The sequence below is a fragment of the Theropithecus gelada genome, chromosome 10, assembly GCF_003255815.1.
Source record: "Theropithecus gelada isolate Dixy chromosome 10, Tgel_1.0, whole genome shotgun sequence".
NCBI lineage: Eukaryota > Metazoa > Chordata > Mammalia > Primates > Cercopithecidae > Theropithecus > Theropithecus gelada.
In genome coordinates, this window is record NC_037678.1 from 32,489,589 (window position 1) to 32,517,104 (window position 27,516).

Here is a 27,516-nt window from a genome sequence, read left to right on the forward strand (position 1 = left end):
TTAAGAAAAGAGCTCTTTATTCCACGTCGTCCGATATTTTTACACAAGTAAAATAAAATGCATATCTCTATATACCGCGATCTGGGTGGGAGGCGGCGTTCTGGAACAAACGCTGCCACCGAACCCTGTAAACATGATGGGGTGGAGATGGGGGTGGCGGGCGGGAGGCGTCCGTCAGGGAGGGCCTGGCTTGGCCTGCCCCACGGGTCTGCCGCCCGGCTGGCTGGCGGCGTGGAGAGAGACCCCGTATGTACAAACACCTGGCTGCTGAGCACGCTCTTGTGTCCGCTGGGGGTCAGCAGGGCCCCAGCACTGTCCAGAGCACCAGTGCCAGGCCCAGGGGGGCGAGGCTGCAGGCGAGGCTGGGCAGGGCACCTGAGCCCTCTGAGTCACCAGTCCCGCCACCCCCGCTGCCTGCCTGGCCCAGACGGCAGTGGCTGCGGGTGCGGTTCTTTCGGGAACAGCCTGGCCTCCGGCGAGGGCCTGAGGTGGGGAACCCTGGTGGCTCAGAGCCCTCGGGCCGCACTGCGGTGAGCGGGGGCTCAGCAGAGCCAGGCAGAGTCCCAAAGGGGGAGTCATTGATGTGCCGTGGGCCAGAGCCGTTGCCTGGGGGGCTATCACCAGGCGGCACGCGTCCCTTCAGTGCATTGCCTGCTGAAGCCGGTCTCCCAGGCTCTAGTACTGAGGCCTTGTCAGCGGCGTCTGGCTGGCAGCACTTGGGAAGCCCCAGCAGCTCCTCGTCGGTGGCCCTGCCAGTCCAGATGGGATGGTAAGGGCCGGTGGCCACAGCGCAGCCCTGCAGGTCATTGGCAGCTAGGCGTTTCAGGTCACGACCAGCCAGGCGTTGAGGGAGGCTGCAGGGCACCTCGGAGGAGGAGCCGCGGAACTTCTGCAGCCAGGCCCAGAGCGGGCGTGCCCGGCAGTCACACACCCAGGGGTTGTCGTTGAGCCTCAGGTACTGCAGGGCACGCAGGGGTGCCAGGGCCTCGGCGGGCAGCGCTGATAGATTGTTGGCAAACAGATAGAGTGTCATGAGGCGGCCAAGGTCACGAAAGGCGTGTGGATGCACGTGGGCCACGCGGTTCTGGTGCAGCAGGAGACGGTCGAGGCTGTGCAGGCCGCGGAAGGCGCGCTCGGGCACGCTGGAGATGCGGTTGCCGTGCAGGAAGAGGTGTGTAAGGTTGCCCAGGTCGCGGAAGGTGTCATCAGGCAGCGCCTGCAGTGCGTTGTCCTGCAGGTAGAGGTACTGCAGGGCAGCCAGGCCGCGGAACAGGCCTGGACCCAGCTCCTGCAGGCCGCAGCGGTCCAGGTGCAGCGTGTGCAGGCGGCCCAGGCCGTGGAAGGTGGCAGGGTCCACAGACCGGAGCTGTGCATTGTCGCTGAGGTCCAGCTGCTCCAGGAGGGCCAGGCCAGCGAAGGCGGCCGCGTCAATTCGGGCCAGCACATTTGAGTGCAGCCACAGGATGGTGAGGTTGCGGCAGGCGCGGAAGCTGGCAGCTGGCACATGTGAGATGCGGTTGCCGTGCAGGAAGATGCGCTGGCTGGAGGCAGGGATGCCCGCGGGCACAGCCTGAAGGCCCTGCTGGGGGCAGCTTGTTGTCACCTTGGGCTCATTGTAGCATACACAGGCGCCTGGGCACGGGGCTGCCACCCGCCAGGCCTGCAGCCACAGCACCCATGCCAGCAGCCGGCTCCCTGCGGGCAGAAGACAGAGTGGTTAGCAGGCAGGGCAGGGGTACTGGAGAAGTTGGAGGTTTTGCTAGAGCCAGGTGGGCCCTGGGGATTGGGTCTCAGGAAGGCCTGGGGCTAGGTCCAAGATGTGGCCATCACTCCGGGAATCGCGGTGTTGGGATCCCTGCTTCACAGGCCTCATGGACGACGCTGGGCTAGAACATGCCTTGGAGCCACACACTCCACCCTGGAAGCCACATCTGCAGACTCCCCATACCACACATCCGGTGCCCACACACCCGGGAGCAGCCCACTGGGTCACCAGGGGAACTCACTTGAAGGCCTCCTGGAATGGGCGCTGGCAACTGCAGGCACCTCCTCAGGACTCCGGTGAACACAGAGCCCGCACTGCACGAGTCTCCGGGGGTCCCAGTGGGGGTTCTACCCACAGGGCCTAGGAAACACTGCAGCAGGGCTGGGGTCCCTCTGGGTACCTCTGCTATCTCAGAAACAAGCTCCTGGATGCCCAAGGGTGGGGGTAGAGGGCGAGTGTGTCCAGGGCTCGGGAGGAGGAGTCACGTCCCACAACCACCCAGGCAGGCTGCTCCCTCCTCCACACATCCTCCTTTCAAGCACTTCCTGACTTGGCAGGAACCCCCTCCTGAAGCCTCCGCCCCCTGGCCTCATTCTCTGCTCCATCTCCTCCCTGGGAGGAGTTCACTCCTCCCCAGCCAACCCCTGCAGTGCCAGCTGCCTGCACCCCTCCCACCCAGATGCCATCAGCAAGGACAGCCTCCCAGTGGGTTCTCCCCCAGCCCCAGGGGCCTGCAACCCCTCCTCCATTACAGGGCCAGATACACCCGGGGCTTCACCAAGGCCCTGCATGGGCAGTAGTACCTGCTGGGGTGCCACATCCAGAGCTGGTCTCACCAGCGGGGTCACCCACTCCGGAGTAAGCTCTCCTGCCTCTCATTCCACCATTGAGCCCCCACCCCTTTCGAATGCTGAAAATTCTTTCCGCCTTCAGGAGTGAGTCTATTAAAATGTGAATCCCCCTGGGAGGGTTATAGCTTATCAGCCAACACTTGAGTTATCAGCTAACACCTGCATTGACAGCTAACACCTTCCTCGGCAGCTGGCTAAGAGCAGGATTCTGCAGACAGGAGGCCAGCTAAGTGCTGGGGTTGGAGTCAGGCAGGAGGAATAAGTGGACCACAGGCCAGCTTCCCCAACCCAGAACTGTGACCCTGGGGCCCTCCCACCCGCATGGGGCCCCTGCCCCACTGGGTCCTGTCTACTTGGGCAGACAGTGCACATGCCCCAAGCACAGAGCCCAGCAAGCCCAGAACGCACAGTGAAGCCCAGAACGCACAGTGATCGCTGGGCATGTGTGTCCTCCCGGACTCAGGTTCACAGGTCCTGAAACCCCCTTCCCCACAGCCTGGGGGCCTCCTCTGCCACACTCCCAGCCCCAGGGCCATTTGTTGGCTACCAGGGAAATGGCAGCCCAGGGATGGGGGTCCAGAGGCCCCTCCCTGGGTAGACTGGGCGAGGAAAGCACCTGGCCTTGGGTTCTCTTTAAATTGCAGACACTCTCTCTGCTCTCTTCCTATACACTCTTCCTAGGAAGGTGGGGCCTGACCATGCCAGCTCCCCACTGCTGTCTCACCTGCTGTCACCAGAGAGAAAACTGTGCTATGTAAATGGCACTTCCTGTCCTGGGGCCAGGTGGGGTGGAGGCCCCAGGTGCTCTGGGGGCAGGGTCAGGACTCACATTACCAACCACACCACACCACCAACTGTGGGGGTCACCAATTGAGCCTTGTCACCAACCATACGGTGTGACTGACTGCACCCACCAAGACTAGCCACCCATGGTGGCCACACCTGCCCCATCACCACTGAGCCATGCCACCATCCCACCACCGTCCTGTGGCTCCAGGCCCGAAGCTGTGGGCTGAGAGTCTGGCTGTGGTCGGGGCTCAGCTTACTCCCCGTGAACCGAGCCCTGTGCTCAGGGATCTCCTCCCTCCTGAAGCTGCTGTGTCCACTCTAAACATGGCCCCAGTGAGGAGCCAGAACTGAGCCACACGGTGGTGCGGGGTCAGGGGAGACATGGGAGGACACTGGGGAGTGGTCACGTGGCGCTCAGTTCTGCCAGGAAGTGGGTATTGGGCGCAAAGACACAGCTCGGTTCCTGCTGAAACAACTGCTTTTCATAAACCAACTTCTGAGAGTCGGGTGAGGTGGGCTCTCTCCTCGCTGCAGCCACGGTAATTGGCTCCAGCCCGGCCCCCCTTGGGGCCTGCCCGCTGGTCTCCATGGCAACCCCTCTGCTGAGCGAGCAGGAGGGGGCATCTTTTTATGAGATAATCAAACCCAACTTTGCAGCATGGGTTTGTCTTCACAGCCGGGGTTCCGGGGTGAGGGAGACCCAGCCAGGTGGTGGGAGGGCGTCCTCTGACCCCACCCCAGGGGGCCAGACCTGTGACTCACTGGCCTCCTCCCTGTCCCCATGGTGGACTGCAGCCCCTCACAACCCCAAAAGACCTCCCTGGCCCGTGGCCCCTGACCTGTCCCCTGGGCTCTGCAGCCTCAAGGCCACAGGGTCTCTCTGGCCCTCTATCTGCCTTTCTCTGTCTTCTATCTGCCCAGCCAACTCTAACAGGATACTCCACTGTCCTTCTGGAGACAGCCTGGCCTCCCTGCCTGCCATCACCCCACTTTCCACGTTCACCCAGTCTCACCCTGGTCCCAATTCTCACAGATCATCCAGTATGAGCTCTGTCCTTCCTGCCCCCTGTATATGGGGTGAGCAACCAGCCCTGCCACGGCCCCAGCTCTCACAGAGAAACCATGGAGAGTGTGCCTGTCCACCGTTCCCACCCAGGACGGCCCTGCGGCCACCTGAGCCTGTGAGGGCCCCAGCAGGCTCTCCTCTGTCTCCAAGCTGCACACAAACTGGCACATCTCTGCCTCTCCCACCCTCCCAGGCCAATTTGCATCTCTTCTTTCCTCCAGGGTCTCCTCCGGGGACCCCCCCCGGAGGATGGCCCTGCTGGCTGTCAGGGCTGGGTCAAAGCTGGGAGCTCCTGTCTCAGCCCAGGCCTGGCTCCGGAGCCACGGTCTGGGGAGGGCTGGCTCTCCTGCCTGGAAGGCTCTGAGCTTTCCCGGGGGGACAGTGACCGGATACTGACCTGGGGCCTCTCCCTGTAGCAGCCAGACTGGGCAGGGCAGGACCCAGGATTACCAGGCTGAAGGCCCAGGAGGCTGGGCAGCAAACAGTCCAGGACGCGTCCCCCTGACAGGAGCAACAGGCGGCCCAGGTGGGCACCTGCACCATCGGCTCCGCTGAGTGGAGGGCTGTTCACATTCACCGAAGGAGGGAGTGAGGAGGGAGGGGGAGGGGGGAGGAAGTGGGAGGAGGCAGAGGGAGGAGGATGAGGAGGGCAGGAGCAGAGGTGAGGGGTGGAGAAAGGGGATGGGGAGGTGGCGGTGGGAGGTGTTCTGGGGATGCGCCCAGCTGATGGGCAGGCAGGCGGCTGCTGAGGTCAGCAGCTCACCCCAGCAGCCCAGGTAGCTAAGCCAAGCCGAGCAGTGATGGCCTTCTTCATGTTGTCCCTGACCCCAACTGTTCCTGGGGCCCCGCCCACCTCCGTGCCCTGCCAAGCCTGGGCTGAGGTCCCACAGGGATGCCTCTGCCTCTGCCCAGCGAGGCCAGGAGGCAGCGCAGGGCAGGTAGCTGTGGAGGCCCCGAGCACCGGCTTTCATCGCACACAGCTCGGCGCCCTCAGGCCCCGATGCCGCCCCTGGGCTGTGATCACCGGAGGGTCCCATCACCTGCTATAAAAAGATGTGAGTCAGCAATACATTTACAGATTAGGAAACTGAGGCAGTGAGTGGTGAAGCCCTGCCCTGCTCCCACCCCAGACTACCCGGGCAGAGAGGTGGCCAAGGGAGACAGTCACAGTGCTGCCCAGAGGGACCATGAGGCATGTCCTGCCCAAGCATGAAGGCTGGGGGCCTGGCTAGTAATGGGGGAGGGTACGGAGGGGCTGGGCTGCAGGCCACGTGCAGAGGGGCAGGCAGCATGCTCCTGTGCCAAGGGTGGCTGGGAGGGGAATCTCCAGGGAGGTTCTGAGCTGCTGCTTCCCAGGGCTGGGGTAAGAGGCTGCAGAGGGCTGGGGCTGGGGGTGGGGCCAGCTGTAGCACAGCTGGGACAGCAGTCAGCTCAGGATCCTCTCGGACACCAGCCATGTCCCCGTGAGGCGGTCACGTCACAGACCACAGTTATGAGGCAGAACAGGAGGCCACAGCTCAGTGCACCAAGGCCAGAAATAGCTCTGGGCGGGGGTGGCGGGCCTGTGTCATCCCCACACCACAGAGGGTCAGGGCACCCCTCCCACGCCTGCTCCCCACTCCTGGCCCTCCACCACTGACTCACTCCCCCCGCCCCCCCACCCATCTGTCCCCCAATCCTCGCTTGCTTCTCACATGCACACCCACCCGCCATCCATCCTCAGGCCCATAGACACGTGCAGGGGCAGCCAGAATTCCCATGGCGTTTCCTGTGCCCTTCCAGGGCTCCGGGTGCTGGGGCAGGAGGTTGGCAGCAGCTCCTGGTGGGGGCAGTCTGCCCTTGAGGGGTCCTGAATATCCTAGGGAAGTGGGTACCAGCCCCTGTTGCCCTGGCCCTGGCCCCTGCTCCTTGTTAATCTTGGCTGCGATGGCGGGGTAGGCAGGTGAGGTCAATACCAGGCAAGGACACCTGCCATGGTGAGAGGGCACTGGGCCCAGACTGAAGCAGCTCCAGGCCTAGCTAGCTACATGAAACTGAGGCCCAGTGTGGGAGCCTTCGGGACTGGCCTCCTGAGTGTGCCTGGTGCTCCCTCAGCCCCTTTGGCTCCACGCCTTGCCCTGGCCAGTAGGGCTTGTCCCTGCCCTGTGTTGCTGGGCTCACCAGAGACAACGAGATGTGGGTGGGTCCAGGGCCAGCAGCCAGGCCACGGGCTGGACCCTTCAGTCCAGCAAATTCTCTTGGAGGGGGTGTCAAGTTTATTGACCCATTTTACAGATGAGGAACATGAGAACTGGTGTGGGTATAATCAATAGCAAACACCATCAAAGGTCAAATGCAGTCATATGCTACTTACAAGAAACGTGCCTGAAAGTACACAAAATCTTATAATTAAATATATTGTCAGACAAATAATAACAAGTAAAGCAGGAGAAGCCACAGCCCCGGGGGCTAGCGGGCCTCCCAGCCTCATGGCCCCAGGGGTATTAAAAGGTCTTGCTGGGCAGTAAAGGCTTAGCCACCCCCGCTCCTAACCTGAGCTCCACAGTCCTGTTTCCAGCCAGCAGGGCACCCTGAGAGGATACACCTTTCAAGTCGCAGACCCTGAAGCTAGCAGAGGATGGCCTGGCCAGGTGAGAGCTGGCAGCCCTGGATGGCACCCTCACCCCAAGGACACATCAATGTGGGCCACAATGTGCAAGATCATCTACTCCCTTGGCCCTCCGTCTGTCCCTGGGCAAGGTGTGAAGTGGCCCCTGTCGTAGGTGCTGTGCGGAGTGCTGCCCACACAAGACCAGGCCGAGGAGCCAGGTTCCAGGCACTCACGGTCCAGGGCCAGCTGACCACGGGTGGCCACCCTGCTGCATGACAGGTGCCCTACGGGAGGGTTAAGAGCCACAGAGGCCTGAGCTGGCCCCAGGCAGCATGAGGATGTTGGCAGGAGCCCAGGAGCCCACTGCCAGCCAAAGGGTCTTGGCAGAGCTCCTAGTGGACAGGATCCTTGGCCTGGCACCTAGGCCTCAAGGATTCATGTTTGGTCAAGGCTGGGCTGCCTGTGTGGAGGGCTCCAGAACCTTGCCCCATCCAGCCCACACACCCCTCACTGGAGGTGCACCCTCCTCGGCTCCCACCCCAGTGAGCCCCACACTGGGGGTCCCTGGGGGCTCTGCCCAGTGGAAGCCTCGCCCAGCCCAGGGCACAGCCAGTCTCCCCTTGCCCCACAGGAGGTTAGAGCCCACCCTGCTCCTCCACGCTCCATTAGGAGCCAACAAACACCCGCTGCCTAATTATCTGGAGAATTCTGTCTCCACCAAGGGCTCATCTTGGTCCCGCAGCTAATTCAATCCAGCAGCCACAGCGAGCTGAGTCCCCAGAGGACACTAATGAGGAAGTGGCCGGTAGCTGGCATGCTCCCACCCTGGGGGTGCACCCTGAGCCAGGCCTGGGCCCAGCATTGCCATACACCTGCCTCCCAGGCCCATCTGCCTGCCTGACCCTGCCCAGTACCTGGTGCCTAGCCCTCCATTCCCATGGGCTAGCATCCAGACCTAAGCCCCAGGCCTCCCACACTCCCCCAGGGCCCTGAATCTGCTACACGCACAAGGCTGACCACTGCCTGTGAGCCCAGAGTGTTGGCCTTGACAGGGCAGGAGGAAGTACAAGAGCACATGCTCAGGGTGCACGAGCCAGGAGCACAGACTCAGTGCATGCAATGGGGACCCCTGGGGGTGCACACAATAGGCACGCATGCTGGAAACACACAATAAGAGCCCCCAGGCTGGTCAGGGCTCAGGCAGAGTCCACTGAGCAGTAGAGGGTTGCTGGGATGTGAGCCCCTCCCAGGAGCCAGGGCCCAGCTGGAGGGTCTGCACGCCACTGCAGCGGAGGAAGACGGGTGGGCACATGCCCATGCGTTCTCTCGCCCTCAGCACTTGTAAAACATGATCAACCAGGCAGGCGAGCGGCCTCTGCCCGAGCAGAATTTATTCTGCTGTGAAAAGACACGTGTGGGTCCTGAGGCTCTTGCCGGCTCGTTCTCAGCAGCCTTGGATCAGCCTCAGTCAGCAGGAGAGCAGCTGGACAGGCTCCCATTGGAGCCATCCCAGGGACCTCCCAGCCCTTCACGTTACAAACTAAGCTGGGGGCAGCAGCTGGCCCATGGCACAGGAGCAGTGCCTGGTAAGACCACAGAGAAGCCCAGCCAGGCAGGGCCAGTGGGATCCTGCACTCCCCAGGGGATGAGGAGTCCAAGAGGCGGCAGAGGATCCTCCTCAGCCTGGGATGCTCCCATTGGAATTCCCCCAGCTGAGGCCACAGCTCCGTGTCCGGGGGCCGGAGTGGAACCCTTGTCAGAGCCGACAGGCCTTGGCCTCCTGTTCTACTGGCACCTGGCAAACTGGCCCAAGGGCTGGCTGCTGCTTCTGTAAAGGATGTGTTATTGGCGGCCAGCCACACCTATGTGTTCACGCATTGTCCATGGCTGCTTTCCCGCGACAACAGCAGAGCTGAGTTGTTATGACACACTGTGTGGCCCACAAAGCTGGAATTATTTAGTATCACACCATTCACATCAACAGTTTGCCAACCTGGTTTGTGAGCAAGCCGAGTGTGGGTGCTGCCACCTTCACCCTGACAATGGCCCCAGCAGTTCACTCAGACCCCCACCTAATGAAAAGGAAACCAAGGGTCAGAGAAGACCACGGTCCTGCTGAAGTCACATAGCCAGGTGAAAAGAGCCTAGCAACCTCAGTGCAGGCTCAGCTCTGCGGAGACCTGGGCAAGCTCAGCATCTTATGGAGGCCTAGGGTGAGGGGTTCTAGGCAAGAAAGAGACTCAGAAATACCGAAATACTCTGCAGGTCAAAATGAAAACATCATTTTTGTAAAGAGGCTGTCAGGAGGCTCACAGTCAAACATGCATAAAATAGGACAACTTAACACAAATAAGTTGGGAGGGGTGGCTCACACAGCCTCCTGAGTAGCTGGGATTACACACACACACACACACACACACACACACAAAGAGAACAGAATGGTTGTAAGGAGAGGGGAACAGCAGAGGAAATGACACAGTCCGACTTGGGAGGAAAGGACTCGGGTGGCACTTCAGAGGAGATAAATCCAGTGCCAGTAGTTTTGAGCAGGACGGTGGTTTAACTGAGGTAGGGGTTCTCTGGGGACAGGGCCTCTCCATGCCAGTCCACCCACCCTGGAACCCTGCAGAGGCTGGGCCAAGGCCCCTCCCTGCACCTTGTATCAGGGACTCTGGCCAGGTCACACCAAGGTGGTTTATGACCCATTAACATCAAGCTGCCTCCCTTGGTGGACAGGACCTGGAAAGAGGTGACTGGGGCAGATCTATGTCAATGTACTTCCCAGGACATCAGGATTCCAGCCTCTGCTAAAGGGATCTTCACAGTTAAGAACAAAGAAATATTAAAGATGAGAACACTTGGTCCAGGAAACAAGAGAGGAAAGGGAGTGCAGTTCCTCCTTGCAAACAGGATGCCCTGGACCACCCTCCACGGCCTCAGGCCTGGTTGCTCCTGCAGACCCATGGCCAAGATTGTGAAGGAAAACTAGGCTGTGGAGGCATTTTCTGTCCTTGTTATCATCATTGTAAACATACTTATCATCACCATCACCATCCTATCATCATCACCATCCTCATTACCATCCTCACCACTATCACCACCATCATCATCATCACCATCATCACCATCACCATTACCATCCTCATCACCATCACCATCATCACTATCATCACCACTATCATCACCACCATCCTCATCACCATCATCACCATCCTCATCACCATGATCACCATCACTATCATCATCACCATCCTCATCACCATAATCACCATCCTCAACACCATCATCACCATTACCATCATCACCATCACTATCATCATCACTATCATCACCATCCTCATCACCATCATCACCATCCTCAACACCATCATCACCATCACTATCACCATCACTATCATCATCACCATCCTCATCAACATCACCATCATCCTCATCACCACCATTACCATCACTATCATCATCACCATCGTCACCATCATCCTTATCCTCATCACCATCACTATAACCATCATCACCATCCTCATCCTCAGCCTTCCCATCATCATCCTCATCATCACCATCAGCATCCTCATCACTATCATCACCATCACCATCCTCATCTTTGTCACCTCATCACCATCATCATCCCAATCACCATCATCAGCATCCTCATCACCATCATCACCATCATCCTTATCCTCATCACTATCATCACCATCATCAGCATCACCAACCTCATCCTCATCACCATCATCACCATCACCATCCTCATCCTTGTCACCATCATCACTCTCCTCATCCTCATCACCATCAGCATCATCACTATCATCACCATCCTCATCCTCGTCACCATCACCACCATCAGCATCCTTATCACCTACATCACCCTCCTTATCCTTGTCACCATCACCATCATCCTCATCCTCATCACTATCCTCATCCTCATCACCAGCATCACCATCAGCATCCACATCCTTGTCACCATCATCATCTTCATCATCATCACTGTCATCACCACTATCATCACACCAGTTCTGTGTAAGGCCCTTAGATAGTGGGCAGCCTGGGGCTGATCTCACACAAGGATAGGAAGCCCCAGGTGATCAGTGGGTCAGTACTGGGTGGACAGCAGATATCCCTGGGCAGATGCCCTGGCTCAAGGATGGGGAGGGGAAGAGGACAAGGGACAGGGAGTAAGGAATGAGGGTCCCTTGCCTCCCTGGGACAGCCCAAGGTGCAGCCTTTCCTCATTCCTGGAGGTTTCAGGACATCCCTGTACTGCATCCTCCCATAGTACAGTGAGGGGGTGACTGTCAACCCCACTCCTCAGATGAGGCACTGACTGAGGCAAGTGTCTTGCTGGCCATCTTGCGAGGCCAGGAGACAAGGCACACAATCTGGGCTCCAAGATCCCTGCCCACCCCCATCCTCATCACCACTATCCTTATCACCATGATCATCCCCAGGTGACCAGAGCAGACCCTGAGCCCCAGGGATGACACAGCAGGGAGGAGCAGCCACTCTGGGCTCCCTAGTTCCCCATAGCACCTCAACCTCAGGCCAGGAGGCTGCCTTCCCAGGGATGGCTGAGGGTGGGCCCTGGAGTCTTGCAGCCCTGGGCTCAGATGCAGCCTCTGCACCCCCTCACAGAGTAGGCAGAGAAACAGCCAGCCCCCTCCAAATCTGTCCCCACACCAGTGATGTGAGGACAATGAGAGCACCGACCACCCCCACAGGACCCCAAAGAAACCCCACCCAGCCCCCCACCCAGCATCCTGCCTCCCCAGAGGCCTGCCTATCTGACCTGGGTCAGCCTCATCTCAGGTGAGGAGCCCATGGAGGCAAGGTACAGCTCACAGTGTCCCAGAGCCACAAGGACCCCTCTGCTCCAGTGGTCTTGCAAGGCCACTCTGGCCTGACCTGGCAGTAGGTCTGCTTTATCGAGGAGATATGGCAGGCAGGAGCCTGGCTGCATCTGGGCTGGAGGAGGGGGCAGCAGCCAGGCTGTGCTACAAACCCACCTGGAGCCACTTCCTCGCTGCTTCTGCCCATCTCAGCCTCAGCAGAGAAACGAGGCTCGAGGACAGGCCTGAGGCCTGGTGCAGCCTGACTCATCTCATGAGAGACCCAGCCTGTGCTCAGAGTCGAGTTGCTGTGGCTTCTCATGCAACACTGATGGCCCCCCTCCCCTGCTCACCCACCATGTATTAGACACAGGGATCTGCATGACAGACACGTGTTCCTCCCCTCCAGAAACCCACTGAAATGAGGGTGATGCAGAGTGAGGAGTGGGGAGCACAGTGGCAGGCTGCTCCCCTGGAGAAACACCCAGAGAAAGGGATCCAGGGGCACCCAGGACCGATGGGCAGAAGAAAAGCTCCATCTCAACAGAGCAGTCAACCAGCTTCCCTCTTAAAAGTGACCAGAAAACCAGTGACCACCAGGCATCTGGAAAACACATCAATGCAGAAAAAGAGGGAGAATGATGCTGGAGGAAGCCGACAGTATGGGGAAAAGATAAAAATTAGGAGAAACATCTCATTTGTGTCTTCCTAGGCATAGACGGGGATTTAAAACAAGAACAGGGTGCTATGAGCAAGGAGGCATCAGACAAAAAGAAAGAGTGCCTGGAAATTAAAAATAGAATCACTAAAATTAAAAAAAAAAATCAATACAAGTGTTAGAAAACAAGGTCAAAGAAATCTTCCAGAAAGAAAAACAAAGGAGAAAGAAACATGAATGAGATTTGGGAGACAAATATAGGGGGGTTGAACATCTAAGGGGAGTTCCGGAAGAGAAAACAAAAAACTGAGAAAAGCTAGCAAAGAAATAATACCAGAAAACTTTCCAAAGCTGAGTACCCAGTCCTCCACTGGGCATTCACAGTGCACTTTCAGGCCCCCAGCAGTCAAGAGAGGCCTGAAGCTCCAGGAGGAGAAGCTGGTCACACAGATGCAACATGAAGCCACATGCAGCAGTGCACGCCGGTAATCCCAGCACTTTGGGAGACTGAGGTGGGAGGACTGCTTGAGGCCAGGAGTTTGAGACCAGCTTGCGCAACACAGTGAGACCTTGTCTCTACAAAAAACTACAAAATTAGCCGGGTGTGGTGATGCATGCCTGTAATCCCAGCTACTTGGGAGGCTGAGGTGGAAGGATTGCTTGAGCCCAGAAGTTTGAGGCTGCAGTGAGCCATGATCATGCCACTGCACTCCAGCCTGGGTGACAGAGTGAGACTCTTTCCCCAAAAAAAACAAAAAACAAAAAAAAGAGAACACACACACACACACAAGAAGATGCACTGTGGTATTGGCTGTCTTCACAGCACACTAGATGCCAGGAAACAACAACACTGCAACAGCTTCATAGCTCTGAGGGGAAACTAATTTCAACATGGAATTCTCGACCGAGACAATCCAGCTTGAACATACTGGTAAATACAGGAAGACTTCCGGAATGATTCTTCACTATATCTTCTTTACAGAGTTAGTCAGGCTTGTGCTTCAGCCAAAATGAAGTGCAAACCCAGAAAGAGGAAAACGTGGGACCCAGGAAGCATTAACTGAAATCTCAACAGGCGGTGAAGGGAAGTTATGGGGCAGCAGGACAAGTGCTTGGGGTGAATCTTTACCCATGGGAAAAATGAGACCCCGATAGAAGTCCTGATGTGGGGAGGAGTAAGCCCATGAGGGTGGTGGATGCAGAAAAAACATCAACTGTAAGCCCCAAGAAAAACAAAAGGCCATGAAAGAGAAGGAAGGTCATCCATCCCATGGCAGGATTGCGAACAACATTTATGTGACCTGGGTTGGGAAACACTGGCTGTGAATTTAACTGATGGCAGCGAGACAGCTGTGCCGGGGAGTGTGCTGGAGGAGACAGAACTGGATAGAAGCTGAGGAAATGTGGTGGCAACCACTGGCAAAGCCAGGGAACAGAGGCAAGAGTGGCTGCCTCCCACGAGGACGCGGGGCAGGGGCAGCTTGAGCCCATTCTCCAGACCAGCCTCCGAGGCCGGGTGCAGGTGTTAACTCTGTGCAATATGTTGTTGACCGAATGTTATTGTTTTTAAAAACAACTGCGTATTTGGCACTAAAATCTCAGAAAACAGAGATAAATAAAAAGAAAAAAAGAAAGTGTATCTTCCAGAAGGTGGAGACAAATGTGGGTTAGAAGCAGGTGTCTCCAAGGTGCAGGAGGAGAGAGGAACGGTGAGAGCCCAAGAACACCTGGACACACAGCCCGGGGCAGCTGGCAGCTGGCCAGGGAGGATCCCCCGCTCAGCCGAGTGGCTGAGGATGCATCTAGGTCTCCCAGGACACTATGGGCTCTCAGCCCCAGAGACTCCACAATCCACACACCCAAAGGGGCAGCTTCTGGCCTAAAAGCCCAACTCTGTGCTTGGGCCTTCCCTGCAGGCCAGGCAGCTGCTCCCCTCGCCCAGCCTCAGAGTTCCTGCCTGCCCACCCAGCCCAGCCCTCACACTGTGATGAAGCCCCATCCCTGGATTCCCCTTACCCCTGCCTCTGCCTGCTCCTGTCCCCTCCTTGTCCCAGATCTGAGCCCCCCACTCCAGGCTGGGGCCCCTCAGGAGCAGAGGGTAGGGGTGTGCGGTCAACACCCGGCAGGGGTCACTTAGCACTGGGGTGGGTGCGCAGCCCCCGATCCTCCTTCCTGACCTTGGCTGAGTGCACACAGGCTTCTCTCAGCTGCTATGAGAGCCCCCAATGCGTCTCCGCAACCAAACCGATGCACGCACGCAGCGGCGACGTGAATAAGTAATTGCTCTTTTATTAACAAGTGATAAATTATTCCTATATGATTGTGTGTGATAACTCTTCCGTATTTGAAATCAATTTGGGATGGAAACTGTTGTCGGCTTCTCACCCACGATGGGGGGAGGCCCAGGTGCCGCTGCCTCTTGGAAAACGAGGTCAGTGTATTTCAGCTACTTCCTGAGGCTGATGCGCCGCCCCACTGCGCAGGGCCAGGGGAAGGGGGTCAGCTGCCCTCCGGGAGGCCGGGCAGTCCAGCCTTATTTCCTCAGCATCTCTGTCTGGGACCCACCCCACTGAGCCCAGGGCACAGAGGGGTCCCCTAAGGCCACACTGGGCGTCACCACAGGGTCATCAGGGGTCGGGGGGCCATGCACAGGCCATACTGCACTTGTCCCCCCATGTAAGCCCCAAAGACTGGGCAGCCTGACCTTTCATCCCACAGAGGACACCCCAGCACCCAGCTGGTCTCCTGGCCTGCCCGGGTCACCCCACGGGTGGCTTCTCAAACCTGCAAAGGCGTAAGCCATTCTCCTAAAACTGTCTTGATGATTTTACAACAGCCCTGCCCCCATCCCCTTTCCTTCCTCCCCCAGCCTCACAGAGTAGGGTCTGGGGACTCAGCCTGTTCAGGGCAGCCCCTGAGCCAGGCCTCAGCACCTCTTCTGTTAATGCATATTTAAAACCTTGCAACCCACCGGGAAGCCAGCCAGCCAGCCAGCCAGTGCCTCCCTCCCAGGCCAGGCGTGCAGGAAGCCATGCCCCATCCCGCTCGCTCCTCCACTGGCTGCTTCTCCAACCCCCATCATGGCTGCAGCAGGCCTGGAGGCCCAGTCACCCCCAGGCCCAGTCACATGACCCTACTCAGGCACCACCTGTGGCTCCTGCCTGGGTTTCTCATCTGAGAAATGGGAGGGCTGGGTCTGGGTGAGGCACTTCTGTGGGCCGACTCCCAGGGTCTCCTTCACAACCCTCCACCTTCCACCCACTGCCAGGGTGCCCATTCCACTCCACACCTCACTGGTCCACTTAGCAGGCCTCTGTGTGGCTTGTTTCTGTTGGTTGAGGCACCCTGAGCTTCAGGCTCCACAGGGGCTGGTGACCCGCATACAGGAGGTGCTCCATAAATGTTTGTCATGTGAATGCACTAAATGCTCATCACTAAGGGCAAGTGGCAGGCTTTGTGCAGCTATGGAAACAGCATTCCCCAGGATGTTCAGCCCTGGGAGAGAGCCTTGGCCCACAGCCCATGAGGCAACGGATGCTCCTGGGGTGGGGGCATGGCTTCAGTACCCCAATGCCAAGGGCGCGGTCTCTAAGTAGCAACATGGATAGCTTTACTTCGGTTACAACTCAATGTCTGTGTCTCCCCCAGAATCACATGTTGAAGCCCTAATCCCCAGTGTGATGGTATTTGGAGGCAGGGCCTTTCGGAGGTGATTAGGGTTAGATAAGGTCACAAGGCTGGGGCCCTCACCATGGCATTAGTGGCCTGGAAGAGAAAGAGACCTCAGAGAGCACATGCCCTCCTCTCTCTCCACCCTTCCATCCCCCACCACGTGAGGTCACAGTGAGGAAGTGGCTATCTGCAAGCCAGGAAGGGAACTCCCACCAGAACCAGCCCATGCTGGCACCCTGATCTCAGACTTCCAGCCTCCAGAACTGTCAGGAAATGTGCTTCCATTGTTTAGTACACTTTGTCTATCGTATTTTGTCATGGCAGCCTGATCAGACTACTACAACTTCCTTCTTAAAACTTTGGTGTGTTTTTCCACAATTTTCTACAATGAACATGATCTTGTAAAATAAAATCAAGGGTGTTTTTCTTTTTCTTTTTTTCTTTTCTTTTTTTATTTTTTTGAGACGGAGTCTCACTCTTCTTGCCCAAGCTGGAGTGCAATGGCACAATCTCGGCTCACTGCAACCTCTGCCTCCTGGGTTCAAGTGATTCTCCTGCCTCAGCCTCCAGAGTAGTTGGGACTGCAGGTGTGCACCACCGTGCCCAGCTAATTTTTGCATTTTCAGTAGAGACGGGGTTTCACCGTGTTAGCCAGGATGGTCTCGATCTCCTGACCTCGTGATCCGCCCTTCTCGGCCTCCCAAAGTGCTGGGATTACAGGTGTGAGCCACCACGCCCGGCTAAGGGTGTTTTTCGTTTGCTCTGTTTGGTCTCATGCTGACACTGGGCCAGGTGGAAGGGTGGGTGAGTCTGTCTTGCAGGTGGCAGGAGCCCCCTCCATGAGCTCCCACACCCCAGGGTCCCTGCCCATTGTGATTGGCCCTGCAGGGCAGTCCTGGAAGCAGGTCAGGGCTCGGGGCCCTGGCTCTGCCTGGGGAGGTCTCAGGCAGGCCCCCCAACCTCTCAGAACTGGTTCCCTCAGTTGGAAATGGAGATAATAAGGCCCACCTCATGGCGGGGGGTGGAGGTGGCACATAGCTCATGGTGGGTACACAGGAAATGCCTGATCCACCCACCAAGAATGGGGCAGCCTGCACCTGGCCTCTCCCTGGAGGACCTTCTCACATCACCCCCGGGGGGACCACCATCCCCATCCCACAGAGGAGAAAGCCCTTGGCTCCAAGGCCAAGTTGCAGCTAGGAAGTGCTCTGCTGGCATCCTACCTGGCTCTGACCCCAGGCCTGAAGCCAGCACCGCCTGGGGCTCTGTTGCTCCAAGGCCATCGCCCCTACTGGCTTTTGCTCAAGGAGCTCCCCCTCCAGAATGCCCTGCTGTATTCCCAGACACACTCCCTCTGGGGGGCTCTTCTCCCCCAGCCCCAACCCTGCCACCCCTTCCCAATCCCTTCCTCATCTACCTTGCCAAGGTGTCCATCCTCAGACCCAATGGGGCCACCATGGGAGCCCAGCTGGGAGTAATAGCCCATAAGCTCCTGTTCATGGGGTACTCAGGCTTGGCTGAGCATAAGTGACAGGCTAGGTGGGTCTCGACCTCACCCTGGGCCTAGGGTAGCCCCATGCAAGTGAGGATGACGAACACGGTGGACACCCCCAGGCAGAAAGTGAGCCACAGGGGGCTGTGCAGGACTGCAGCCCTTCCCTCCCCTCAATTCACTGGAGAGTAACCTGTTACTCCCCCGGCTCCCAGGGCCCTCATCACCTCAAGACCCGGAGGCAGTGATGGAGACTGTCCTGCAACATCAAGCTCCCTGTGATCTGGGGGCCAGGGGATCCTGAGTACCCTGCCTCCTGGAGCGCTCTGCCTGCAGGGGACAGTAGCGGCACCTTCAGGTGGGGTGGTTGGGGTGGCTTCCTGGAGGAAGTGATACCTCAGCCAGCGGGGGTGGGGGTGGTCCTGACATATGCCAAGGCTGGGGGTCAAATGTGCACTGTCTCTCAGCCAGGAGGGTGGAGGCACTGGATCACTGTGGCCTCAGGTGTCCAAGTCACCTGCCCCTGGCGTCCCTGGCTATGACAAAGGCCCTGGTGGGCAGCTCGGGGTTGCGGGCAGGCCATGGCATAGGGGAGGGCACAAAGGGAGGTTGGTGCCCCACCCATCACCCATCGTCCGCCTCAGGCCACCCCAGGGGACCCGCCTCCGCTCCGGCAGCGGGTGAAGAATGGAGTCCATTAGGGCCGCCATCTGTCTCAGCCGTGACGGGTCCTCACGGTGACATCCAGGAGGTATGTAGATAGAATATCTTTATGGGGAGAGTTTTTCTTTTGCCAATTTTCAAATAGGAAGCCAGACACTTGTCACACCTGTCCCTGTGTCAGCCTCTGCCTGACATAAATTGGGGCCGAGGCAGGGAGATGAAAGACAGCCTGGACGCAGCTGGGTGTGCAGGGGCCACGTGTCAGGCTGAGGGAGCACCAGAGTCGCGGCAGCCTCCCGCTGGGGCCAAGGAGAGCTCGCCCCGCGGTCCACCTCCGCAGTCTCTGCCCCTCCCTCCACTCCCCTCTGGACCCACAAGTTCTTCACCTGCCCTCCCCCAAACCAGAACCCTCTAAGCATCTCACACGGGCAGTGGACTGTCCTGCAGCCACTGGGCTTCTGCTAGGGGACACTGGAGCCTCCTCAGTCTGCAGGCCAGCAGCTCCAGCTCCTCTTTCAGACCTGGGGCCAGTGTGGCCTCCATGAGTGCTCAATGTGGGGGGCTCAGAGTCCTCAACCCCCCCCGACAGCCGGCACTCCTAGGGACCTTGTGGGCTTCAGCATGTCTCCCTGGAATCTGAGGGGCTTGGGGGTAGAGCATGTCAAGAATCTCAAGGTCCCTGCCACCCAGCACGGGACTGTCTTGGAACTGATGCCAGGAAGAATTTGCTAAGAGAATGAAGGGAGAAGCAAGTGACCACGGGGGGCCTCCCCCTGCATCAGGGACTGGCCCAGGGCCCCCGGGAGTGTATCTTGGTGCCTGAAACTGCACCAAGGATGAGGAGGGGAGGACCCTCCCCAGGGGACACTTGGGGTTCACCTGGCAGGCCACACTCAAGTCCACAGTCCCCCATGGTCCCAGCAGGTGGGGCACGGGATGCACCCAGCTGAGGGGACTGTGGCAGTCCTGCTTCTGCATCACATGGCCCTAGGGGGCTCATCTGTAGCCCCGAAGGGAACCTCGAGAAGCCAATCCCTGCTAGGCTCATGGGCTACTACCTCATACAGCCCCACCCCTTGGGAGGCCCTGAGGAGCCCTGGGGTTGGGTAGGGCATGACCAGCCAGCTCCATGCTCCCTGACAAGGGGGCCTGGATGTCCAGGGAGAGCTGGGAGGGAAGCGGAGACTCAAGTGGAGAGTGTGTGGGAGGGAACTTGGTTGGGCTCCACAAAGGAGGGGGCACCAGAGCCGACTCCCAGGTTCCTGGTGGCATGTGTGGAGGCAGGTGGGGCCAGGAGCACCAGCACGGCACATCCGGCGTGACCTCTGGCCGGCTCCTCAGCCCTCCCTCAACAGCCGTGCTGGTAGCTGGCCAGGCCTGGGCGAGTGGGTTCCCCAAGTGGGTTGAATGGGCTTCTGGGATAGAGGCCATGCCTGGGGTCAGGTGGCCCACCCTCCCAATACCCAGTCCCACCCTGCCCTGCCATCACTGAGGACTCTGCCCAAGGACCAGGCAGGGACGAGGCATCCTCTCCAACTGCACTTCGAGGCCAGCACAAGTGAAGGGCGGGACAGAAGCCTCCACACAACAAAGGCAGAGGACCCCATACTTCCCTCCGAGTCAGCGCAGAGGTCCTGCGGCAGAGCTCCATTGGAACCCAAACCGTGCCGCAGGCTCCTCCCTGAGAAATGGGGACTTCTCCACATGCACCCAGCCTCCCCTCTGGACTCCACAGCTGCTGGCCCTGCCTGGAGCCTGTGCACCCCACTCCTACCCCATCATGGCCTCTCAGCCCCACCGTCACTTGGGCTCCCCTGGCATGAACTAATGTGTCTCTCAGGATGTCCTATGAGGACCCTCACAGCAGAAGGACTGATGGGGAGGGGTGGCCCCAGAGAGCAGTTCCTTCTCTGTACCCACCAGGGTTCAGCAGAGGCTCCTGCTCCAGGCAGTACAGTGGAGCCCACATGCCCATCCCCACTGGCCACATGGGCCGGCCAGAGTCCAGCCTGCATCCCCCCAGAGCAGGACAGGACAGGTAACAAAGAGCTGAAAATCTGGGAGGCCCCCAGGAGGTGAGGGCCCGGCCACCCCTTCCCACAAGGCCCCGAGGCCCCAATCACCAGTCTCGATTTCCACAGCTAGTTTAGCCCAGGCCATGAAGGGGTGTGCAAGTGCCTGGCCTGGACGAAGGGGGTCCCTGGAGCAGGTACACCAGGAGCCTGCAGCTTGCCCAAATCAAGCTTCCACGATGGCTGGGCCCTGTGGGCAGAGCACACTCACCACCGCTCCAGTTTCACAATAGCCACATGTGGACAGGGAGGCTCAGAGGGTAGGGGCTCCCTGGGGGAAACAGAGCGACCCTTGTGCAGCCATCTGGGCCAACTGATCTGCACCTAACAGCCAGCCTTGAGGGCCACCAACCCTGGGGTCTCCCAGAGCTGACCCAGGGACAGACGGGCACCAGGCACTGCCCACGAAGGTGCAAATGATCCTCCTCACCGGCACCTGGGCCCTCCCTCCCTGCCAGTGTGGCTGTCCCACTCTTCATGGCTTTCTGCATCCTCAAGCTAGGCCTGGGCTCTTCAGGTGGAAAGGCGAAGGCAGACACAGGTGCCAGGCACTGGGATCTAGGGACAGGGGTTTCCCTGGTGAGGATGGAAAAGAAGGTTCCTACGTGAGACCCTCTCTAGCCCAGGCCCTGAGAACGAAGGGGCCAAAGCTTCATCTAGGGGCAGCCATGGGGGAGTTTAGGCAGGCAGCGCCTGGCTGGAAACATGTCTTAGGGAAGCAGTTGAATCCCTGGGTAGGGAACAAGATGATAGGCAGGGAGCCGGGGCCAGCTGTGGCCACAGGCCGGGGACGGAGGCCAGGTCTGAGGCTGGCCCTCAGTGAGGAGTGAAGGGGATGGACCGGGAGATGGGGCACAAGTTTGACACAGATTTTGCCTTTGGGGATGGGTAGAGGGAACAGGCTGGGACTCCGGGCTTGGACGTTGGGTATGGAGGATGTGACACTAGCAGATGGGCTGGATCTGGAGGTTCAAGGTGTGCAGTGGGGGGAGCTGTGTGGCCGGAGAGATGCGGAACTGCCGGGGCACGAGGGAGCCTGAACCCCTGCTCCAGTGCACAGACCTGGCACACGGCAGGGAGGAGGCAGTCACCGTTCCCTGACCCGCCTGGGCCTGGGAGGCAGGGCAGAGCTGGTGACAGGCCAGGCTGGGGCCTTGGAATGACATCTGGCATATAGCAGTGGAGGAGGGGCCGCGTAACTGGGGACTGTGGACTCCCAGCTGGAATCCACCTCCACCTTCCACATCCATGCACTGCCTTTCGGTCTTTACTGAGCACCTGTTGTGTGCAGGGGCTGCCCTAGGCCCTGGGACCACCAAGGACCAGCCCTCCACAACCCCAGCCCTGCACTCAGCCCCCGCCCACTTCCTCCAGAGCCCCACAGCCCACACATTGAGGACTCCAGGCGTTTCCCCACTCTTGAGGGCCCTGAGCTGGGAACACCACCTCTGGCTACCAGCCGTGGACTGCAGATGAGGCCTACGGTGACCAGGAAGGGTGGAGCTGCCCAAGGTCACACAGCAAGCTGACACTGCACAAGCTGATCCCACGGCTGCCCAGCCTTGGGGAATGGGGGACTTCCGGCATGTCCCCGAACTGGCCTCATCTGGGCCCTGGCAGAAGGCAAATGAAGGCAACATCTCAGCAAGGTTGTGACAGTCGGGGATCCAGGCAAGAAAGGGACAACCCAGGAAGGCTCCCAGGAGGAGGTGAGGGGCCTGGAGCCCACCCTGGCCTGAGCCCCTCTGCAGCACTCCAGCCTGCCTAGCCCTACCCCCTTCCTTGACAGGCCCCTCACCCAGCCTCAGCCTTGGCCTGACATTTCCCGTGACATTTGCTGCAAAGAAATAGAGTCATAAATCCAAAGGTTAAATTTGCACATCGCCTCAAATTGCTGGGAGAAGCAGTGGTCCCTCCACCCACTGGGCGCCCCGTGGGTGCGGGGTTTGTGTGGCAGGGTCCATCCATTCCGGGGCCCTTGCTGGAGGCCCACAGGTCTCCTTCTCTGGTCCTCTGAGGCACCTCAACCACTATTTCCCAGAACAGGTTCCTGGGCACACCAGGCCCTGAGGTGCATCGCACAGGGGTGCCCCTCAGAGAAGGTGCCGCCCACCCCCCTTCAAAACAGGGCCCAAGACGCCCTGCGGGAAAGGAGCACCATCAGCACCATTTAATCCAGAACGTCCCACATTTGACCACAAAGCCCTTATGTGACACCCATCAACACTCCAAAGAACTTCAACTCCACGGACCATGCCCTGTGACAGCCGGCTCAGAATGCCAGGGTGCCGACTGGAGAGCGGAGAAGCACCCGGGGGCCCAGGGCAGGCTGCTCTGAGCGAGGCTGGGTCAGCGCCCGACGCCCCACTTCCAGATCAGCCTGGCTTCATGTGCCAGCGCCCTGAATGCGGCTTACCGCCTGCCAGGCCTGTGTAGACCTACATGGGGACCCTGGCCTGTGCCCACTCAGCACCTCCTAAGGCCACTCTCGAGGTGTACCAACAGCCCTGCCTTTCTTCACCTCCTGGGTCTGGCTGCCGTGGGCCGCCTCCATCAGACAGGACACAGCTGTGGGACGGTGCCAGCACCACTCCATGCCCCGCTGCCCCACAGAAGAGGCCCCACAGGCCATAGTGGGCAAGACCAGAGGCTGTGTGAAAGAGGCAGGGGAGAGGGAGCCCCAAGGCACCCACTGCACAAATGGCCGCCCAGAGAGCCGATGGCCAGAAACAGACTCTACTCACTCACCATCACCCGCCCGGCTGGCCCACGGTTGTCAAAGACCTCAGCGGGTTAGGAGGGGTGGGATCTGGCCCTGCTGCCAAGTCCCCTGATATCAGCCCAAGCGTCAGGGGAGGGGCACGTGACCAGCCCCCGGACCTGGTGGGTGCCAGCTGAGGACATGGTGGGGTGGGTGTGCAGAGCTGCATCTCCCGGCGCCCAGCTCCATGGCCGCAGGCAGTGCAGGAGGCCAGCGCAGGTTTGGATAAATAAATGATGGTGCATTCTCAGGAAGGGATTCCACACACACCAGAAAACCCATGATGCACAAGAATAGTTCCCGATGTGCAAAGTGTTTAAAATACAGTGATAAAAGAAGAAACGGCAGCACAGAACACCTGGTGTGGGGGGACCCAGCTGGGCCCCAGGGACAGTGCAGGGAGATTTGTGGGGTGGGGCAGCATGTCCGTCACTCTGATCAGGCTTCCTCAGACCACTCTGTGACCTCCTATCCTTTAAAGCATTCAATGCTAGAGATGCATGATGCCAAGGATCACACCCCTTGATTTGCCTGGCTCGGAAGAGAATCTGACAGGCCAGGAACAAACGAACGAATGAACAAATGAGAAGGTGAACAGCTAGTTGGGGCAAATGCAGTGTCTGGGATTTGCCTTTGAGGGTGCCTGTGACCTTGGCCTGGGTGCAGCCAGGCCGCAGAGCACGGACACTGAGAGGTGCAGAGAGGGCATCTGCATAGGTGCAGGGGCAGCAGGCAGCCAGGCCAGCTCCTTCGGACCCCGAGGCCCAGGCCCTGGGTGGCTGCAGAGGGTCAGGTAGGCCAGCCTGGGGGTCAGAGGTCAGGCTTACCAGAATGGGGGCGGGACAGCATGAACCTCACTGATCAGACAGTAGCCAAGTATCAGGAGCCCTCACTAACCCTGTGCCAGGGCCGGGCGGGGCGCCTGGCTCACACACGCATTTGTTCGTTTCCAGGTCATCCTGCAACTCCCCGTGTGCTTCCTGCTCTTGACCCCTTTCCCAGGCGCGCAGACCGAGGCTCCCGGTGAGAGGTTCCGGGCCACAGGCCCAGGATAGCAGGAGGGCTCCTCTGCCTCCTGCCCGTCCTGCCCTCACCAGCTGGACCCTCCTGGTGCTGCACCGGCTGCACAGGGCCGTCTGTGCCACAAAGCATGAATTCAAGGCTGGGGCAGGGACGAGAAGGGGGCTGTGCTACGAGGCTGCACTGTCTCTGGGCGGAGGGAGGAGGAGGGCATTGTCCTACATGCCCTGGTCCTCACAGCCAGCCTGTCACTCACAGCAACAGCAAACAAACCCAGGCCCCTCCACAGGCTGTGGGCCAGTCCCCAGCCTCCCAGGACAGCAGGACCTTCCCCACCTCCAAGGCCCCAGCCCCTGTGCGGGTGTCCTCCATAGACCCTCCACAAGCCCTCTGGCTTTCAGAGACCTGCTGGGCCAGGCCCTCCCTCAGCCTCTCCCCTGCTTCTCGCTCCAGGCAAACCTACATTTCTGCCAGTCCCAGTGGAAGGACCCCGACATAGGGAAACACAGCCCCCCAGGTGAGGAACAGGGGGAGGGCAGGGAGGGAGTGAAGGTACTGCAGGGGTGTCTCCCAAGCTGGGCAGCATCCCTGCCCTGTCCCCCCTCCACCCACCTGTGACCTGAGTTGCCTGACTAGGGGCTTTTATTGTCCCTTCTGCAAATGGATGGGGTGAGGGTCCAGCTGGCACGCACAGGTCCCGGGAGGACTCTGCTGGGTGGGGGTGTGGGGAGGTGTTCTGGGCATTCTGCAGGCAGAGGCACCGGAGTCAGAACTCCACGGGGAAAGCTGGGCCAATTCCGCCCAGCCTCAGCCTGGAAGTGCCCCGATAATCCCTGACGACTGGCCCATGTTGCAGGTGAGGAAGACTGAGGCAGAGAGGTGACCTGTCACACCCAAGGTCACACCACCAGCAGGTGGCTGAGCCAGAACCCAAATCCAGGTCATGGTTCTGCCACGGCAGGCCCTGCACGTGCCACTCGGCCCAGTGGGGTCTAGGTGCGGATGGCCACCCATTCCCACCCCTGGCATGGGAGCTCACTTCCTCCTCACCTCAGTGGAGCAGAACAGGGAACAGCACCCCCTTTATAGATGAGAAGACTGAGGCTTAGAAGAAGAGACTGGCCAGCCCCACTGCTTCAGCTGCCCCTCTGCTAGCATGTTTCACCCTCACACAACCTACGAGATACCCTGCGGGTCCCCACTCTACAGACGAGTCACTGGTGTGGCCAGGGGAACAGGAGGTGTGGCCTGCCACTCTGAGCCCCAGCCTGGGGCCCTTGCCACAGTGCTAGTGGGCCACCCTTGCCCATCATACAGCATGGCATCCATCTGCTCAGCACCCTACACAACACCAGAGGTAGGGGAGCCCACCCCGGAACCCCTCAACAAGAAGGTCCTCACCATGGAGAAACTGAGGCACTGGAGGCAGGGCCTCTCTGCAGTCACTCTGGGTCACGTGCTCCAGTCAGCTAAGCTGCAGTGGCCACCAAGGGTGCCCACAGTCTGGCCTGTTGGTCAGTGTTGACCTCACGCCCTGAAATGGGTCGTCCCTGCCCAGGCAGGTTCCAGCCCACCATCGTCTTTCACTGCCTCAGCCCTGGTGGGTGGGAGCGGCTGGCAGACCCTGTCCCTCACATCCTGGGCTGGGGACATTCAATGAGCCCCCAACACACATTCCAGGGCCTCTGCTCCAGATTAGGCCACAGCCCATCTGGGCACACAAAGGGCACCCACACCCCGGAGGCAAAGAGACATATGCCTGTGTGCCCACAGGCACACATGATCACGCGCACAGACACACGTGCAGACGCATACCAAGTCACACACACGCGCGCACACACACACCTGAGGGGGAGACCCCCAGGACACAGAGGCAGGCAGGAAGAGGTGGGGCGGAGGATGTCTTGCCCCTGTCTGTGGGCCTGGCCTCCCCACTCAACACATGAGCATATGGGTGCAGGAGTGGGTCTTGCGAAAGTGGCCCCAGCATGTGCCACCCGTGGAGACCACAGCAGGCATGCCGCGTGCATGCATGTGTGGCCGTGGGCGTGCAGGCGGGGGCGAGGACACAGATATGCGCCCTCAGAGTCCGTGTGTGCACCCAGTGTTTGTGCATGTGCACACTGGGGCGGCGTTGGCATGCATGTGCACCAGAGGTGTGCAAGTGTGCAGTCCGTGTAGACACGTGCACGTGCAAGGAAACGTGTGTGCAGCCTGCGGCACCATGGACATCAGCAGGGCAGCCTGGGTGGGCACCTGGGGAGCACCCTCCAGGCAGGGCATGCCCAACTCACATGAAGCCCACCTTCCCTTGCCCCCACTGCGGGACCTCACACCCAACTGGGGGAAGGAGTCCCACGGGGGCTGCTAGGGAGGAATTGTTGATTGCCCCACCGCCCCTGACTCCCCAGCCAAGCCTCTCAATGTCCCTGGGGCTGCGAATGGCGGGCGTTGCTGCCTCCTCTCACCGCCTGCCCTGGAGGCAGCGCTGGGACAACCCTGTCCCCCACGCCCTCTACTGCTGCCAACGCCTCCATTCATCCCACTGCGGCCTGACCTCGGAGAAACGGGAGGTTCTGAGCCCAGTCCGCGAGGCGGGGGTGGAGGCGGCCCAACACCCCCACCCACCCTCTGTACCCACGTTTCTGCAAAACCCGCTCGTTAACCCCTTGGTGGCCGGGGCGCTCCGCGGCCGGACCCCGCCCTTCCAGCCCGCGGCCCCAGTCCCGGACCTGGCCCAGCATCGGGGACCCCCGGACCGCCACCCTCGGCCCTGCTGTCACCGTCAACTTTCCCGGGAAGCGGCAACTTTTCCTGCTGCCTCCGGCTCCGCCCTCCCAGGGCCGGGGCGCCAGCGGCCCCAGCCTCGCACGGCACTGCGGTGGCCTTCCCTGCCGCCCAGCTACGCTGCCCCCGCCTCAGCAGTCCCGGACGGGCCCTGTGGCTCCGGGGAGGGGGCGAGCCATCCCCCTCCACGCCCCGCCGCCGGCCGGGCTCGTGTGCCGCGCGGACACTCACCTCCAGCGGATGCCCTCTTCATCGTAGGGGTTGGGCGGGGCGCGTCGGGGACTGAAAGTCGCTTCGGGGCGGGCGCCCGTCTCCCCGCGGCCGGGTCCGCATCCAGGCGCCGCCGCTCCGGCCCGGCCCCGGCCCGGCCGCGGGACAAGGCTCGGCGCGCTCCGCTCCGCCGGGCTCGGGCTGGGCTCGGGCCGCGGGCGCGCGGGGCGCGCAGGGCGCGCAGGACTAGGGCGGCGGCGGCGCGGACTGGCGGGGCGCTCGCAGCGCGGGCCGCCG

At 59.9% G+C, this 27,516-nt stretch overlaps 1 protein-coding gene across 1 annotated transcript; it reads right to left on the bottom strand.

The window, feature by feature from the left end:
* Positions 1-27,516, bottom strand: RTN4R (reticulon 4 receptor). The gene is made up of 2 exons (XM_025399444.1): positions 27,241-27,516; positions 1-1,695 (listed from the first exon to the last, which is right to left on the bottom strand). Exons 1-2 carry the CDS (start codon positions 27,260-27,262, stop codon positions 296-298), a joined length of 1,422 nt encoding a protein of 473 aa, XP_025255229.1. The 5' UTR covers positions 27,263-27,516; the 3' UTR covers positions 1-295.